This window comes from Rhipicephalus microplus, chromosome 1, assembly GCF_043290135.1.
Source record: "Rhipicephalus microplus isolate Deutch F79 chromosome 1, USDA_Rmic, whole genome shotgun sequence".
Classification (NCBI taxonomy): domain Eukaryota; kingdom Metazoa; phylum Arthropoda; class Arachnida; order Ixodida; family Ixodidae; genus Rhipicephalus; species Rhipicephalus microplus.
Window position 1 is genome coordinate 89,795,169 of NC_134700.1, and position 18,007 is coordinate 89,813,175.

The following is an 18,007-nucleotide window of genomic DNA, read 5'->3' on the forward strand; positions in this document are numbered from 1 at the left end:
TTCAAGTGTCAGCGCTTCAGACCTATATAGATCCCAAACGGACAGCGGGCGCGCTAGGTGCGCGAAGTGTGCATCTTGGGAACATGTATCTGAAAAGTGCACTTCAGAAGCCTGTTGCGCTAATGTGAAGGAGATCATGCTGCCTACTCTTGATCATGCCCTGCATGAAAAAAAATAGAAACAAATATTAGAACTTGAGGTCAAGTTGAACCTGTCATTTCAAGAGGCACGTCAACATTTTTCTACACACAATCATTCTGAACCTTCCTTCGCCAACGTGGCACGTCGAGGCGCCGTACCACGTCTTTCGGCACCCGCGAGATTCACACGAAGTGTGACTGCGGTTGTGCCTGAAGCGCCTCCGGCTGGAGCAGCCTGAACTGCTCCGATTTCTGTTCAAAAGGGCCAGGAGACTTCAGAGTCTGCTGGACGACGGACCACTGCAAGTGCAGTCAGGTCCGAAACTGCCATAAACGTGCCTGCCAAGCAGGCATCATTCACCACCTCAGAAGAGGTGATGGACACAAGCCATACTCCTCCGGCGACCCAGACGCCGAAGGAAAGGCACAGCTCTTTGGAGCGAAGCAGGAAAAAGAAACCCCGTATTACAGGGCCCCAACAGGCCCTGTAGCTTAAGCCAACGTTTCTGTACACAAAGAGGTTAGCCACAATAAAAATGGAGACACAAATGTTACAGTGGAACGCCAGAGGACTCCTGAGAAACCTTGACTATGTTCAAGAACTTTTACATAAACAGTCACCAAAAGTGCTGTGTGTACAAGAAACACACCTAAACCCAAGATCACTAATTTTCTACGCCAGTATATCATTTTTTGAAAGGGCAGGAATGAAGCCGTCACGTCAACTGGTGTTGTGGCCATTATAGTCAATCAAGGGATTGCATGTACTATCTACCACTCGAAACATCTCCTGAAGCAGTGGCTCCTTGTGTAGTTCTCCTGAACAAATTCGGCACCATCTGCTCTGTCTACATACCTCCACACTATCATCTTGAAAAACGTTAATTGCAGTCCCTAATAGATAAACTTCCAAAACCTTATATCCTTCTTGAAGGTTTCAATGCACATAGCAATCTATGGGGTGACTCTCGCTGCAATGCTCGAGGTCGCCTGATAGAACAAGTTCTTTTTGCTTCTGACGCGTGCCTTTTAAATCAAAAAGAGCCCACATACTGCTGCCTCGCCAGCAATACCTACTCGTCAATAGACCTCAGTATTGTCTCAACATCCCGCCTTCTTTTACTGACATGAAAGGTCATCAATAATCCTTACGGAAGTAACCACTTTCCCGTGACGCTAAGCACACCCATATCAAATGAATATCACCCACAGGTCCCCAGATTAATCACTGACAAAGCTGATTGGGAACAGTTCTCGCAGATTACTCACTTAAGTTAGATTGACCTATCTAGATGCAGTTGTACAATAGATGCAGTTGTACAATATGCAGTTGTACAAACATAGATGCAGTTGTACAATACTTTTCTGCTTTTCTGACCGACGCTGCGATGAAATGCATTCCGCAAACTTCTGGACTGCCTGGCAAGCGACGTGTCCCATAGTGGAACACTGAATGTCACAATGCACGCAAACAACAAAACAAAGCGTGGAGATTGCTACGGTGCTCGCCGACAGCAGAGAATCTTGAAAGCATTAAGAAAATCAAGTCCCAAGGTAGGAGAACGCGCCGGTAGGCTAGGAGAGAAAACTTGCATAGGTTTTTATCAGGCATCACTTCATATACACAAGAAACTATAGTCTGGAACATGGTTCGCAAGGTAGCAGGGCGACACGCATCTTCACTACCTCTTGTAGGCACACAAGGGGACACCTGGGAAGACCAGGTGAACTTCTTCGGTGCCCACTTCGAAGAGGTGTCCAGTTCGTCTCTATATACTGAATCTTTTCAACGACACAAACGGAAAATCGAAAAAGAGAAACTACAGCAAAAATCCTGTAAAAATGAGTCGTACAACTCTTTCTGTTTGGCCGAGTTACAAGCATCGCTGCATGTTTGCAATAAATCAGCTCCAGGTACAGACCATAATATACGAAATATGAAAACAACTGCCTTCTTAACACGAAAAAAACCTGCTTTCCCTGTATAACTCTATCTAGTTTTCCGGTGAAATCTCCTCTGCCTAGAAAGAAGCCATTATTTTTCCAATTTTAAAGCAAACCAAGAATCCATCTTCCGTTAGTAGTTACAGGTCAATCGTACTTACAAGTTGCAGGTGTAAACTTTTTGAAAAAATGATAAATTGCAGACTTGTGCCTTACCTTGAAACGTACCACTTGCTCGACCCATTCTAATGCGGGTTTTGAGAGGGTGAATCCACCACCGACCACCCCGTACGTATCGAGGCACAGATCCGAGACGCCTTCGTTCACGAACAATACTTTCTTTCTGTGTTCCTCGACATAGAAAAAGCCTACAATACGACATAGAGATTTGGAATATTAAGAGACTTGTCCAATCTTCGTGTGCGTGGCAGGATGTTTACTATTATTTACAGCTACTTGTCCAATTGTACATACCGTGTCGGAGTCGGCAGCATTCTTTCCCGAACATTTGTCCGAAAAACAGGATTGCCGCAAGGTAGTGTACTTAGCTGTACTCTTTTTATTGTCAAATGAATTCTTTGTGTCATTACATCCCAAAAAATACGTTTACCTGTACATATGTCGATGACGTTCTGCTTGGATTTAAGTCTTGTAACCTAGAAGTTTGTGAGCGGCAGATTCAGCTTGGCTTGAACAAAGGCTCCTATTGCGCGAAGGAAAACGGATTCTGATTAAACCCCCCCAAAACGCGTGTGTCTTGTTCTCTAGAAAGAGAGGCACTCATCCCGACCCTGACCTTCAATTGCATGGTCAACGCCTGTCTGTTAATGCCAAATACAAACTCTTGGGCCTGATTCTGGACACCAAGCTAACCTTCGTACCACACTATAGGTATCTAAAAACAAGTGCATCAGAACCATGAACGTTCTAAAAGTGCTGTCACGCACTACGTGGGGAAGTGAGAAGAAATGTATCATGAGTTTGTAAAGGAGCCTCGTACGCACTCACTTGGATTATGGAGCAATAACCTCTCCATCTGCGACACTTACCGCCCTAAAAATGCTTGACCCTATTCACCACCTAGGCATCCGCCTCTCTACGGGTGCCTTTCATACCAGCGCCGTTTAAAGCCTGTACGTGGAATCAAACAAATGGTCACTCCACCTACAGAGATGCTATAAGTCTTTTCTATATTATCTCAAAGCAAAGGCAGACAAGGACCACCATTCATACTTCACAATTGATGACATGTCTACTTCTGTTTTGTTTGAAAACCGGCCATCTTTGAGACAGCCCTATTCACTTCGTGTGAGGGGCCTTTCTGAGGAAACCAGTGTGTCACTCGAATATCGTTTGATGGCTCCCGCAGCATTTCCGCTACCATGGCTGTGGCAATTGATAGATTGTGATGTGTCTTTTTTAGAGATTACAAAGCACGAACCAATTGAACATATCCGCACATACTTTCAAGAACTACAACAAAAGTACACATACCCTGAATTCTTCACAGATGCCTCAAAGTCCAACACTTCTGTTTCATACGCAGCCATTGGTCCATACTTCTCAGATACTCGCATCCTGCACCCCGATGCAAGCATTTTCACAGGAGAAGCCTACGCAATACTTGCAGCTGTTAAACACATTGCACATAGAAAACTACAAAAAGCGGCAGTGTACACGGATTCTCTGAGTGTGGTGAAAGCCTTGAAAACACTTACAAAATGCAAAACCCCAGTGCTTAAGTCCCTTTATTCACTCTTACGCACAGTCTACCCATCCAAACAGCATGTTGTAATCTGCTGGGTGCCGGGGCACCATGAGATACAGGGAAACGTTTTGGCAGTTCAGCTGGCTGCATCCGCCAGCAACGATGCCGCTAATGCATCAATACCAATCCCTGAACTTGACATGAAACCTTTCCTAAAACAAAAACTCAAAGTTTATTAGCAAAACTTGGGGGATAGACACACAAGTAAAAAACTACAAGTTATTAAGCCACAACTTGGTCATTCGCGGCTCCTATTAAAATCGCGACATACAGAAGTGACACTCACAAGGGTAAGAACAGGGCATACATACTCTACACATTTATATAATCTGCCTGCCGGTGATCCATTATTGTGTGCGAGATGTGGAGAACCACTTACGGTTCTCTACATTCTCGTCCAGTGTGATGAGTTGGACGCTTTAATGAAAAAGCACTTTTTACTGCCCTACCGACAGCAGCTACCACTACACCCTGGAGTGCGTGTCGGTAGGGATCCGATTTTTAAATTCCACTCATTGTTTACGTTTTTAAATGATGCATGCAGTTTTCACTGCATATTTTAAGGTGATCTATAGCAGGACATGTGGTGACTACATCTCCGCCATAGTCTTATTACACTACCTTTTGATATTCATTTTCACTGCACATATTTCATGACACTGTCATAATTTTAATACTTATATTTTACCCACTATAGCGTGAGGAACTTTAAGGCCTCTTTACAGCCACTCATCATTTACAATGTCATTGTCCATATCTCTCGTCTACCTAAATGGCGCTCTCTGGCCATCAATTGGCCTTTGCACCATAAAGCGCCACACATCATCATCATCACTTGCGCACGAGCTTGCAACGAAAACATCTGTAGGCTCGTCTGTCAACCACTCTGAATGACCATCCTCAACGTTTGAGGGGAAAACACAAGGAGCGCATGCATCCGCCAGCAGTGGAACAGACAAGCTCGAGCGCTTGTTAGTTTAGTAGTTTCAGGACTTAACGTTTCTCGCGTAGACTGCGAGAATGTCTTTAGAAACTGGTGAAGCGATGGTTGTAAGTGCGCGCAGTATGAAATGTTTGACTGACCATATATTGCTCGGTTGGCAAACTGTACTTCAGTTACGAGAGCAAGCATTCATTACCGAGTAAACTTTTTTTTTCGCCTGAACAACCAGGAGAAGCGCAGAGGTTTTTTATGCCTACTTGAATGAGAACGCTCGCTGAAGAGCGACGAAGGAATTGTATAACAGTGGACGGACTGCTCTTCTCATTATGTCGACATCATGTGGATAACACAATACGTCACTTTTTCCTGGCACATGCCGGGACTCTCGAATAAACGAATTAGTTGGTATTGCTGAATGAAGGGACATGAAAGGCAAGAAACAGTTTATTAGGGAGTGAGAAGTGAGGCCGTGAAAACGCCTAAAGCTTCAATATTTTGCAAAACAGCACTTCCTTACTGGAGAAAGTAAATGCAGGACATGATTCACCTCACAGCAATTTAGAAGGCACACCTGGTGACTTGGCAGAGCTTGGTTTTGATTGGTTTTTGTGGTTCTTAAAAAACTTGGGCTCTTATGCAAGTTCAATCTTCAGCATAATTACTAACGTGCTGAAACTACCCATGACAGATTAGAAGCATTTTAATGCAAAACAATGTGAAATAAAATCCTTGCAATTCTGTCTTATTCTTGTCAAAAAGAAATTGATAACTACGCAAGTTCTCTTTTCGCAGGACTACGCTGCACTAAGTCTTCTTGCTTCGTTGCGTCATCTGTGCAGTGCTGCTAATGTTAAAAAGGAAAACTTTTTTTCGGTACGGACTATCTGAACTGTGCCAACGAAATTCCGATTACTATTAAGTGTCTTCCCTTCAAACTAAGCATTTTCTTAGCACAAAAGCAGTACGAGGTTTCTTGGACTATATGGTAAATATACACGTCGAGTAGACTGCCTTTAGCGTAACTTGGCTCCTTTTCGACTTGCGCATTGCGCTACTCGGTTTTGGTCAATTACCTTGAAGCGAACGCTATCGGGTGGCGCGCACCATTACGTTGTTCTTGGAAAAGGAAGGCCCCAAGACCAAATGAGGAGGTATCCACCGAAAGAATTGGGGGAAGTCCTGGATCTTACATGACCATACGGTTTGCCGAGCAGACAAGAGCTTTTAAGCTATCGAAAGCTGTGTTCTGAGATGGACCCCAAACCAATTCAGTCTATTTCTGCAAAAGCACCCGTAGTAGGGCAGTGGTTTGCGCTAAGTTCGACAAAAAGTGGCTTAGGTGATTGGCATTGCCGAGAACACTGCGCAATTGTGAAATATTCGAGGGCGGATTCAGCTCTTTATTAGCTCAGAGTTTAGCCGTATCAGGCTGTACGCCTTCTTCACTTAGAAAGGGACCCAAAAAGCTCATGCTTCGTGCTCCAAATACACACTTGCTTTGTTAAGCGTAACATTAGACTTGACCAACCTAGCTAAGACATTTGATAGCCTAGAATCATGTTGCCCATTGCTGTCGCCAAATATGAGAATATCGTCCATCAGGTTAACGACACCAGCAAGGCCTGTCAGTATTTCAGACATTCTCCTTAGAAAGTACTCTGGGCTGAAGTAATACCAAACGGCAACCGATTTAAACAATACTGCCCAAACGGCGTAATGAACCTGGTCAGTAGTTTTGAGGCCTTGTTGAGTTGCACCTTGTGGAATCCGGAATGTCCGTCTAGTTTGGAAAACCATTTCACGCCGGCAAGTCTACAGTAGGCAACGTATGCCTTTCTCTTAGGACAAACTTGTTCAACTGCATAAGGTCGACACAGATCTATAGGTCTCCCGAAGACTTTTGTACGGGAAAACCACCAGCACACCATTCGGTTGGCTCTTTGACTGCCTGAAAACGCCCCTTTGTTCCATCTTAGCCACATTCTGCTTCACAGGTTCCTGAAGCGGTATAGGAATCCTGCGTGGTGCGCTTACTGCAAATGGACATGCGTCTGGTTTTAGCCTGATTGTATACTCCCCGGGCATACAGCCTAAGTCTTCAAAAACCTGAGGGCACAAAACCTCGAAGTCAAGTTTTTTCTCAGTGACAGAGTCAGCGAACTTAATAACTCCTAATGCTTCCAAAGCTGGCAACCCTAGCAGTACATTGCGCAAGGGTTTGACGACATAAAATGTTTGGCGAGAAGTTTGAAACTTCTCCAGAACAATTAGTCGGGCACCACAAGCACCTGTCAAGATGTCGTCGGCCTTTTCTAAGCTCGTGGCAAGTCCAGAAAACGATGCTGGAATTACGGACTCTTCTTCCCCAAAGTCAACCTTTGCGAAAACAGGCACTGCATTAACAAATACCTGAACGTAACGTGCCTTGGCACCAGGCGCCTCTACTGCGCCTAGAAAAATTTTACGAGTGTCTTTTTTTACGGACGACACTCGTACCTTTCGCTTGTTCCTTGGAGAAGTCCCTTTGAGGCACACGTACCTTTCCAAAACGTCCCTTTACGACACAGTTAAAGCACTCCTGTGCTCTAGCTGGACAGTCTGTCCTAGCGCGGGAGTGACCGCCGCAGAATATGCACTGTCTTTCGAAACGAAGTGCTGGCGGCCGGGTGTCCTCACTGTGGCACGGTTTCATGCGGTGACCCATTGTTTCAACGCTGACTTCTTGACATAGATTGAACTGAGTGCTGTCGTGAACCTCGTTGGAGTTGCGAAGCTCTGCTTGTTGCTGCTGAACTGTCTCTTTCAGGCGGGCCTTCACTAGAGCTGTCGCGAGAGATAGCTCCGGGTCCATTTGAAGTGACTCGGAAAGTTTTTTGTCCCGCAGGCCAAAGACGAACCGGTCTCGGATGAGGTGCCCCTTGAATCCTCCGAAGTCGCATTTTTCCGCCAAGATGTGCAGAGCTGTCATGAACTGGTCAATAGACTCGCCCGGCATCTGGTGCCGCTTGTGAAAGCAAGCGCTCTCGTACACAATGTTGGTCTGCTTGGTGAAGTACTCGTCGAACTTTTTTGACCAGCTCGAACTTCTTCGTATCTTCTGCAGAGACATTGAAGGTAACGAAGATGCCCCTTTCTTGCTGTTTCATGGTGTGCAGCAGAGTACTTGCGCCTCCTCCGAGCACTCATTCAGGCCAGCGCCTCCTAGAATTTGCAAGGCCTCTTCACTCCCTTTGTTTCCTTGTCTCACGTCAGCACACCTAGCCCGACGAACCGGTGGGCATTGTGAGGACCGGTTGGAGACTGCAGGCTCAGTGAGTCCATTCGTTAGGGCGAGCCTGTTAGAACTTGTTTGGGCCTGACACAGCAAGGTACTACGCTGCACAAGAATTTTGAAATAGTGCTGGTGAACCTTCTTTGGAGATTTGTGCAAGTCTCGACCCTGGCTGTGTTAATTGGAGTTCAAGCAGTGAAGTTTGTTCGCGTGAAATTACCAGGAAGTTCACAGGATGGGCCGCTGCTGCGTGCCGAACTGTCATGGAGACCATGACGGTGGACCGAAGGTACGTTTGTCCTCCTTCCCTAAAGACGACCGCAGGATACAATGGAAACGCGCCAATCGACACTTTGCGTGATCCGAAGGTAAAAATTAAAAATTTTTAACAATAAACCTTCACATAAAGCGAATTCTTTGTCGCAGATCTGTGCTAGGGCAGCGCATTACGGAGCAGCGTCACTCTAGATCTCAATCCTTCCTAATTATAACGTTCTAGAAATTAATTCAGGCAGAAAAACTTATATAAAATGTTGCTAAAAATTTTAAAACAATTTCTATGCTTCTGCATATCGCAGGTCTGCGAACTTCATTTCAAAGCAGAGTATTTGAGGACTACTACCACACACACGAATAGCAACGGAAACACTATAGAAGTTCTTGTGAGCCTTACTCGACTAACCAATGATTCAGTGCCGACGATGTTTTCGAACAACTCCGCTTACCTATACGACTGGGCTCCCGTTCGCAAGGAGCCTGACGCAAAACGAAAGCGCCATGAGGCACACCAGCGACAAAAGGGCATTCAGATGTCACTTGTTTCGCACGTAAATGAGGAATGCAAGAATGGAGTGGCATCTTTCGAGCAGCTCGTGTCACAACTCTCACAACTTAAGTTGTCCGACTATTGGATAGTGAGCAGCACGGAAGCTGCTGTTATGTTTCTGCATATTCAGAGTAACACACTACCTCCAGAGGTTGAACGTTCTGTGGTTGTTTCCGATGTATTGCACATTTCTGCCTACTAGAAAAAGATGAAGCTGCGCATTGCTGATGTTCCCTTTCATAAACACTAGAAGGCATTCGGAGCTTGCAGACTATTCTTGAAAGTGTGCAGCATTTCGATGCTTCAGACGTCTGCGAAAAAGCAGAAAAATTGAAAGCCTGCTTCCACTTTATTTTTTTCTATTCTTGATGACTTTTCTATTGGTGACCTGCTACCAGAAGAGAAATTAGAAGCGTTTGAGTTTCTGAAAGAACAGTTGTGCCTTCTACTTGAAGAGCGACGAGCTATGAGATAATATTCAAATCTTTTTATACTAGCTCGCATTTTTCTTACGATCTCTCCTCACGCATACAAAGTCATTCGCAAGACTGGGAAATTAATGTGACCTCATCCTTCACAATACTAAGGCTGTGCAGCAAGTACAATGCAAGTCCTGCAAACGAACAAAGCAATGAAGGCTTTTTGCAATAGATTACAAAAAAGATGAGCCTTCTAAAGCCCCACGAAAAAATCGTAACGCACTTGTGAAATGAAATACGCATACAGCATTATTTTGCGTATAAGGGTGGCTCATTAACAGGGACGGCATCAAATTCCTGGGAAGCATTAAAAACAGCACACGTGTTCACGACAAATTCATTGCTTTCTACGCACAAAGATGTGGTAACCATCATTCCTGTTTTTAGCATTGAAGCCAGCCATTTCCACGACATCCTGTAAAAGTAAATTAGGGTCTGGAAAAAGCAGGGCTTAATGTATCTGCCGTTATCACTGATAACAACGCTGTGAACTGAAAAGTAATGTCATTTTTTTTCAAAAAACAACACGATAGACATTGTGTACCCACATTCAGCAGACGATTCAAGGCCGCTATTTTTTGTTGTCGATACAGTGTATTTAATAAAGTGCATCGGTAACAACTGGTTGAACCAGAAAAATGAAGGCTGTTTTATTTTTTATCCCGAATTTTCAAGTACGACATCACAGGTGCAAGTGAAGAAAGCAACATTTCAGACACTTCGTGAAGTGTACGCTTCCGAGCAACACAATCTCTCGAAGCTTGGATACAAATTTACTTTTAAGGCTTTCAACCCTTCTAACACCGAAAGACAAAACGTGAAGCTAGCACTGAAAGTGATCAGTCCATTCATTGCAGAAGCACTGAAACTTATGGTGCAAAGCTTGGTTTAAGTTGTGCCCGATAAACTGCTGAATTTATTGAATTAATACACAAGTGGTGGTGCGTTGAGCACACTAAAACACCATCTAAAGGCAAGCGCCTAAAACTCCTCTTCAAGCCCCCATAAGAAGTACGGAGGACATGCAGCTGCAGTTGCCTAATGCATTTGTAGACTGGCTTGACACTTGGGAAAACTTAAAGTTTGGCTCTGGGCGTGAACGACTGTTAACCACGGAGGCGCACTCGGGGCTTCGTCTCAAGTCGTACACCTTGATTAAAGTCAGTCGGTTTTGCCTGGGGGAGCTAGGCTTTGAATATGTCTTGCCTGGAAAGTTTCAGACACACAGATTTGAGGAGAGGTTTGGTCGTTACCGTTGGCTATGTGGAACCAACTACCATATTGCCATCCAACAAATTTTTGAGTCAGAAGCAAAACTCAGGTTTCGGAACTCACTGGTTTTTCCAGATATGAAAGAATTGTCCTAACCAAGAAGTATTGTGTTTATTGCAGCCAAAGTGATAGAAGAATTTGGCATTAAGTTGACTGAAGAGGACGTAAAATCAAGAAAGGTAAGCTTGCCTGCAAGAGTATTATGCATGTTACCGCGCCCACGCCGCTCTCAGGAAAATTCCCTGTGAAGATTGTGCAGCCAACATCATGACACAAGATAAGGATATACAAATGGTTGATGATATGTTAATCGAAGGCCTCACAGGGGCCCTAAAATTTCCCCAACCAGTAGTAATAAGTGCTGTTCTGCACACAGAAATCGTTCTAGAAAAGCCGACCTCGAAAGAGAACACCGCCCAGTTTCATGCAGCACGGCACTAAAGGCAGCTTCTTCTCAGTGTGGTGAAGCACCTTTTATTTGACAATGAAGATTTGGACATTTGTTCCAAAGGACACCATCCAGAGACAGTGCTTCACAACATCTTGTGGACAGCCACCAACACCTTACTGAAAAACTACGTCCAAATGAATACCGACATGTTAACGGCGGCAAAGAAGAACGAAACACTGAAGAGGAAACTGAAAACGCTCAATTAAGCTACCTTCAATGTCCTGAAAAGATTCACGTTAAAATAAATAAATGATGTCTCCACGAACTATAGTGTATTGTAGTTTACTTCTTTTCATTCAAGGTAATCGAAATGTGCCATACCATATTCTGGCACACTTCTAACGCTACGGATTTCAGGCACAATAATCAAAGCTTCTTTTAGCATGCCTTAGTTTGACATAACTTGCCCTCAAATTTATATCTGCACGCTTGGTAGAAAAGTACCTATATGTGATTAGCACTCTGTGACTTGTGTGAGGCAACCCCACACACATCTAGTGCATGAAAGTGAGTAGAGCCTAGACAACTAGCAAACAAACTTTTTTGCGAGGCGTGGCCCACTCGGGCAAGGCGCGTGACGTCACGGAGGGAGTGCGCAGGCCTTAACCTGTTCTAGGCGGCTTTGTTCAGACCCGACGCATATTGATAGTCGTCGAAGTGTTGTATTCATGCCGGTCACTCTGAGGTAGTATCAAAGTTCAGCGGCAGTGGTTGCTGAAGGCGTGGCGGAGGTGGTGTGGTGCAGTGTCCATTGCAGTATCTGTTTGAACCGACGTCTCGATGGCTCTTTTTTTTCCCGATGGCGTTAAGGGTGGGCGGACCACATAACTTCGGACACCATGTCGTAGCGGTGCCCGCCACTACCAGTCGGTGATCGGTGAAAGAAAGGATGAGACGGCAGTCCAGGCGATAGGAAAGCAAGAAAAAAAACCCAGCCGTTTATTTCGCAGTGGTTGAAGTAGCAACTGTGACGTCATTACCACGTGTTTCCATACATGGGCCAGGCACGGTGAATCAGCGCGTCATGTAGGAGCGCGCTTTCAGCACACGAGAAACACGTTCCTGCAAAATATGTTGAAGAGTTGCAGTATAGGCAGTTTTTTGCACTTGCGCAACGATGCCAACTCGAACATGCGTATTATCAATACCACAAGCTGATATGAAGCGCTAATGCTCGCGAAGATACTTGCACTGGACACTGCTACATGAATAAACTTCAACGCATGGCAACTAACCGCATTTGACTCTAACCCGACGTGACGACTGTATCAAAATAGTACATATGTGATGTTTGTAAAATTGGGTAGGCAGCACTAAAACCACTATTATCGTTTCACGAAGATTATCGTCTATTTGGGAAGTAGTTCCGAGACCTGGCGTAGCTCTGTGGTAAAATGCTTCATTGGCACCCAGAAATGCTTTGGTTTGATTCCAGCTGAGACTCATCGGGTCGACGCTACCCACGTTGGGTATTTCTTAACACTCGTGCGTTTAAATTGCCCATGTGTGCTCGCGTCATTATTGAGCCGATACCAAGTATCAATCACCTGTAGCACATGCCCGTCCGTGGGTATGTGCCACTGTCTGGCGGGAGGTGTTGGACGACGTTAATTTTTCTTTAATCACATTTACATTACAATTACCTGGCATAACAACTCTTATACTTCACTTGGCGTGATTGTCTGTTTGATTTAATTACCATTGTATCTAACGAAGAAAACGAGCCCTAATTGAAGTATTCGTTCCTTCATTCATAGCGAGAGTCTCGTTCTGGCAGACTTGAAGCCTTAAAATGCTGTGGAAGGAATTATTGGTCAGCTGTCATGTAATAATATCACGTGCTACGTGCCGCCAATCAGGCAAGGAGAGGGCTCCACAGTTGCCACCATGGAAACGGGTCACACTGACAGACAATCCAACGTTCATTTCACATATATATCTACCCAAAAAAAGTGCATGGGGAGATAGCCGTCTTGGTAGTAAGTTGGAGAGCATATGACGCGTTATTCGAAGGTAGAAGGTTCAATCCTTGCCCTGGGCAAGTTATCTTTCCGTTCACTTTCCTTTGCTCACATTTAACTTACAATTGCTTCTAATAACATCCTCTGCATTTTCCTTGGCATTATTGTCTGCTACATCTTATTATATTGTGTATAAAAAAGAAAACGAGCCATTCGTGGTACGCTTTAATTCTAGCAAGAAAATGTATTGCAGCCATATTTTCCAAGTCTGTTTCAGTGTTTTACCTATTTTTAATGAATAGTAAGTATTTAGAGCCTTCATCCTTCCCTGAAATATGTTATTTAGGTGTTGACCGACAATAGGGTCCTTGGGATATAATAGGCATAGCCCTGAAAGTCTTTGAAAAACCAAAATTTTTTCACGCAAACGAGCATGAACGCTGATAAGTCTGATGCTGAGAAATGATTGTACACAGCAGTGTAAAGCTGTGACTGCAACTCTTTACGTGGGATGCCACCTGATCTACACGGTGATGGGGCTACAGACTCTCGTTGAAATCCTTTATTTTCAACGAAAGCACAAAGAGGCATTGCTGTCTTGTAAAAAGAAAGTGAGCATAAGTTCCGCTCCATTAGATTCCCAAAAACGGGGCACAAAGAAAAAAATATTTTTGAAATAGAAAAATGCGCGTTTTGCTGAGAAGCTGACGACCCGTTATCGTGGTGCAGCGGCTGCTACGTTTTGGACTGCCGGCTTGTTCGTTTGAAACTGGTTGAAGGTTTGACTCCCAACTATTGTATATGCTTTCCAATGAAGTTAAAAATGCACAAGCTAATAGACAAGTTATTAGGGTTTCATGTAGTGTGATTTCACTCTGTTCAATATTAAGGTCTGCCTATGCTGATGCAGCCGCCGCAGCAATGTTTGTACTACAATGAATGATCCGCTATTGCTGCATAATGATGATGATTATGTTTGATGTTTTGTGGCGCAAGGGTCATACGCGGCCAAATAGCGCCAGTTCATCTTACTAAAAATATGGACAATGATTGTGATAAATGAGTGTATAAAGGCCATAAAATTTCTCGCGGTAAGGCGGGTAAAAACATACAAGTAATAAAATCATGACCATGCTGTGAAAGGTGTGTGTGGTGTGAATAGATGACAAAAGTTGGTGATAATAAAAACTATGGTGAACATGTATGGCATTAGCACAAGTGCCTCACTCATTGATACCCTTTCGTCCAAGGGCCATGAGGCAAGTGCTTTGTTGTGTAGCCACCACAGCGAAAACCTCTCTGGAGAGGTCATGCTACGGAATTCCCAGATGTACGATATGAAAACTATGAATTTATTTTGAAAACGCTACCAATTATTCACGACTAAAAAGCGGTTCCCTACCGATGAACATTGCAGGGTGTAAAGGTATGTGTTGTCGGTAGGGTAATGGAAAGTTCTGTTTTCTTAGAGTTTCTAACTGGCGCCGCCGCGGTGGTCTAGTGGCTAAGGTACTCGGCTGCTGACCCGCATGTCGCGGGTTCAAATCCGGGCTGCGACGGCTGCATTTCCGATGGAGGCGGAAATGTCGTAGGCCCGTGTGCTCAGATTTGGGTGCACGTTAAAGAACACAAGGTGGTCAAAATTTCCGGAGCCCTCCACTACGGCGTCTCTCATATTTATATGGTGGTTTTGGGACGGTAAACCCCACAAATCAAATCAGAGTTTCTAACTGTTTGCACTGAATTAACATGTGAAGAACTGTTAATGCTTCACCACATCTGTCACACAATGGTGGATTGCCACTCGACAAAAGATATGTGTGTGTCGTGTATGTGTGTCTTATCTTAAGCCTCGTTAGTATTATCTCTGTATGACGCAATTTTGATACTGGCAGCCAATGGCCAAGGTGTGGCTTAAAAATGTGTAGTTTGTTTTGTGTGTGTCTATGCCACTTGCTCTGCCAGTAGCCCCCGAGGTTTTGTTTGAGAGACGGCTTAAGATCAAGGGCCGGGATTTATATAGGTGTTGTGTTTGTGCTTTCATGGACGGATGCAGCAAGCTGATCCGCCCCCAGTTGCCTTGGATCTCATGGTGCCCTGGCACCCAGCACACTACGACATGTTGTTTGAGTGTGTAGAGTTTGCATAAAATGAAGTAAAGTGAGAGGAGGACAGGGTTTTTTTTTGTTTTTTAAGAGTGTGCAGAGCTGTCACCACACTGCGGGAGTCCATATAAATTACTGCTTTTTGTATTTGTAATATCTTGATGTGTTTAGCCGCCACAAGTATCGCATGAGCTTCCGCCATGAAAATATTTGTGCCTGGATGTAGAGGGCCAGCATGCGAAAAGGATGGGCCGCCAGCAGCGTAGGACACGGAGGAGTAAGATTTGGAGGCAGCTGTAAAGAACTCAGGAAGTTCCAGGAAGTATGTTCGGATATGGGCAATAGGCACATGTTTTCTAACTTCTAAAAAAGACATATAGCAGTCTATAGTCTGCCACTGCCATGGTGGCGAGTCTGCTACAGTAGCCATTAAACTATGTTGAAGTGACACGCCACTGTCCTCAGCTAGACTTTTCAGGCGAACTGAGAAGGGCTGCCTCATCGAAGACCTGTTTTGAAACAGAATGAAGCTCGACAACTCATTAATAGTAGAGTATGAGGGGTGCTTCTTGTCTGCTTTCACCTTAAGGAAATATACAAAGGACATGTAAGTTATCTGCAGATAAAGCGACCACACATTTGACTCAACGTAGAGGCATTCTACGGGGCTGGTGCGAAAAGCACCCGTAGAAAGGCGGATGCCCAAATGGTGCACGGGGTCCAGCATCTTCAAAGCACTTTGAGTCGTAGACTGATAAACAACGGCCCCAAAATCTAAGCGGTTGCGAATGAGGCTTCTATACAGATTCATGAGACTTTGCCCTTCACTACCCTACGTAGCACGTTACAACACCTTTAAAGCATTCATGCCTTTCAACCATTTTGTTTTCAAATACGTGATGTGCGGTACGAAGGTCAACTGGTTGTCCAAGATTAAGCCTAAAAATTGATGCTCCGCATTAACAGACAGACCTTGATCATTCAGGTCAATGTCGGGTTCTGAGTGCATGCCTCTTTTTCGGGAGAACAAGACACACGTGCTTTTTTGTGGGTTCAGTCGGAATCCGTTTTCCTCTGCCCGTTTGGAGACCTTGTTTAAACATAACTGAACCTGCCGCTCACAGATTGCCAGATTTTAAGATCCACTTTTGAGCAGCGGCCGTAGGATTCGGACGTCTACTAAGAATCTGTTCTCTCCGCTACAGGCCGGTGCAGTCCAGGTGTTCCAGCCGAGCAGCATTCTCCCGTGTGCAACCACGCTCGTGTCAACACGAGCCAACCTCCTGTGCCTCCCCTGTGCCTGACTTCGCCGGCGCTGCGTGGCTACCACAAGTGGCTCTCGGCGCCTGCGCTACGTGGCTACTGGAAGATCGACATCGACTCGCTATCATCGTCTTGTACGACCTTTAGCGACCTGTCATTCGCACGTGGAGCGCTACGTGGCGTGGTCACCCCTGCGCCTGCGCTGGCCTCATTGGAGGTTATATAAGGAAGTCCCCAGCGCAGCCGAACCACTTTTGAGCAGCGGCCGTAGGATTCGGACGTCTACTAAAAATCTGTTCTCTCCGCTACAGGCTGGTGCAGTCCAGGTGTTCCAGCCGAGCAGCATTCTCCCGTGTGCAACCATGCTCGTGTCAACACGAGCCAACGTCCTGTGCCTCCCCTGTGCCTGACTTCGCCGGCGCTGCGTGGCTACCAGAAGTGGCTCTCGGCGCCTGCGCTACGTGGCTACTGGAAGATCGACATCGACTCGCTATCATCGTCTTGTACGACCTTTAGCGACCTGTCATTCACACGTGGAGCGCTACGTGGCGTGGTCACCCCTGCGCCTGCGCTGGCCTCATCGGAGGTTACATAAGGAAGTCCCCAGCGCACCCGAACCACTTTTGAGCAGCGGCCGTAGGATTCGGACGTCTACTAAGAATCTGTTCTCTCCGCTACAGGTTGGTTCTTGTACTATTACCCCGCTCGTGTTGCCTACTCACGTGCGGCTGCTGCTCATAAGTGTTGCCTTCTGGTTTTGCTTGCACACCATGCCTACTAACACCGAACTTGCTAAGAAAATCGAGCACCTTGAGTCCCTGCTTCATGCTAAACTTGACAATCTTGTTGATGATCTTGTGTCTAAAATTTCGAAAAAATTAGAAGATGAGGGACTAGGCAATCTTTCTGCACTTGCCGATAGTGTACGTTTCATCAGTGACCAATATGATTCAGTGCGCAAATCTGTAGATGAGCTGGTGCAGTCAGACAATGCGCTGAGGGCAGAAAATGACGAGTTAACCAAAAAGATTGCAGATATGGAGCAATACAGTAGGCTCAATAACATTGAAATCAAAGGTGTTCCATGTACACAAGGTGAGGACAGCGCTGTTGTTTTGAAAACCATTGGACAAGTGATTGAATGTCCTATTTCATAGACAGATATTGATGCAGTTCATCGCGTCGCCAGTAAAACAGCGGACAAGTGCATCATCGCGCGCTTTTGTTCACGCGAGAAGAAAAATGAGTTCCTTCGTAAAGCGCGTAAGGCGCGACTGCGTGCTTCCCAATTAGGACTATCCGGAAGTAATGATAATCCAGTCTTTGTCAATTGACATCTTACCATTGCCAATAAAAAGCTGTTTAGTAAAGCGCTAGTTCTAAAAAAAGAAAAGAAATGGCGGTTCCTCTGGACAGAGAATTTTCATATCAAGGCCCGCAAGACAGAAGACAGCAGGGTATTTTGGATTAATACGGAATCTGATCTCAACTTCTTAACGTGACGTTTGCAAATTCGGTTCGCTTTTCCCACCTCATAGCTTTCGTCGTGTATCATCATGTCGTTGCTTTCTTTCGAGGAAACTA

The 18,007-nt window shown here is 45.1% G+C and overlaps 1 protein-coding gene across 1 annotated transcript; it reads right to left on the reverse strand.

Moving 5' to 3' along the window:
• Positions 1-323: 323 nt before the first annotated feature.
• On the reverse strand, positions 324-7,904 carry LOC119177945 (uncharacterized). Its single transcript, XM_037429126.2, has 2 exons — positions 7,335-7,904; positions 324-440 (listed from the first exon to the last, which is right to left on the reverse strand). The coding sequence occupies exons 1-2, from the start codon at positions 7,902-7,904 to the stop codon at positions 324-326; spliced, it is 687 nt and encodes a 228-aa protein (XP_037285023.2).
• Between the last annotated feature and the right edge of the window lie 10,103 nt (positions 7,905-18,007).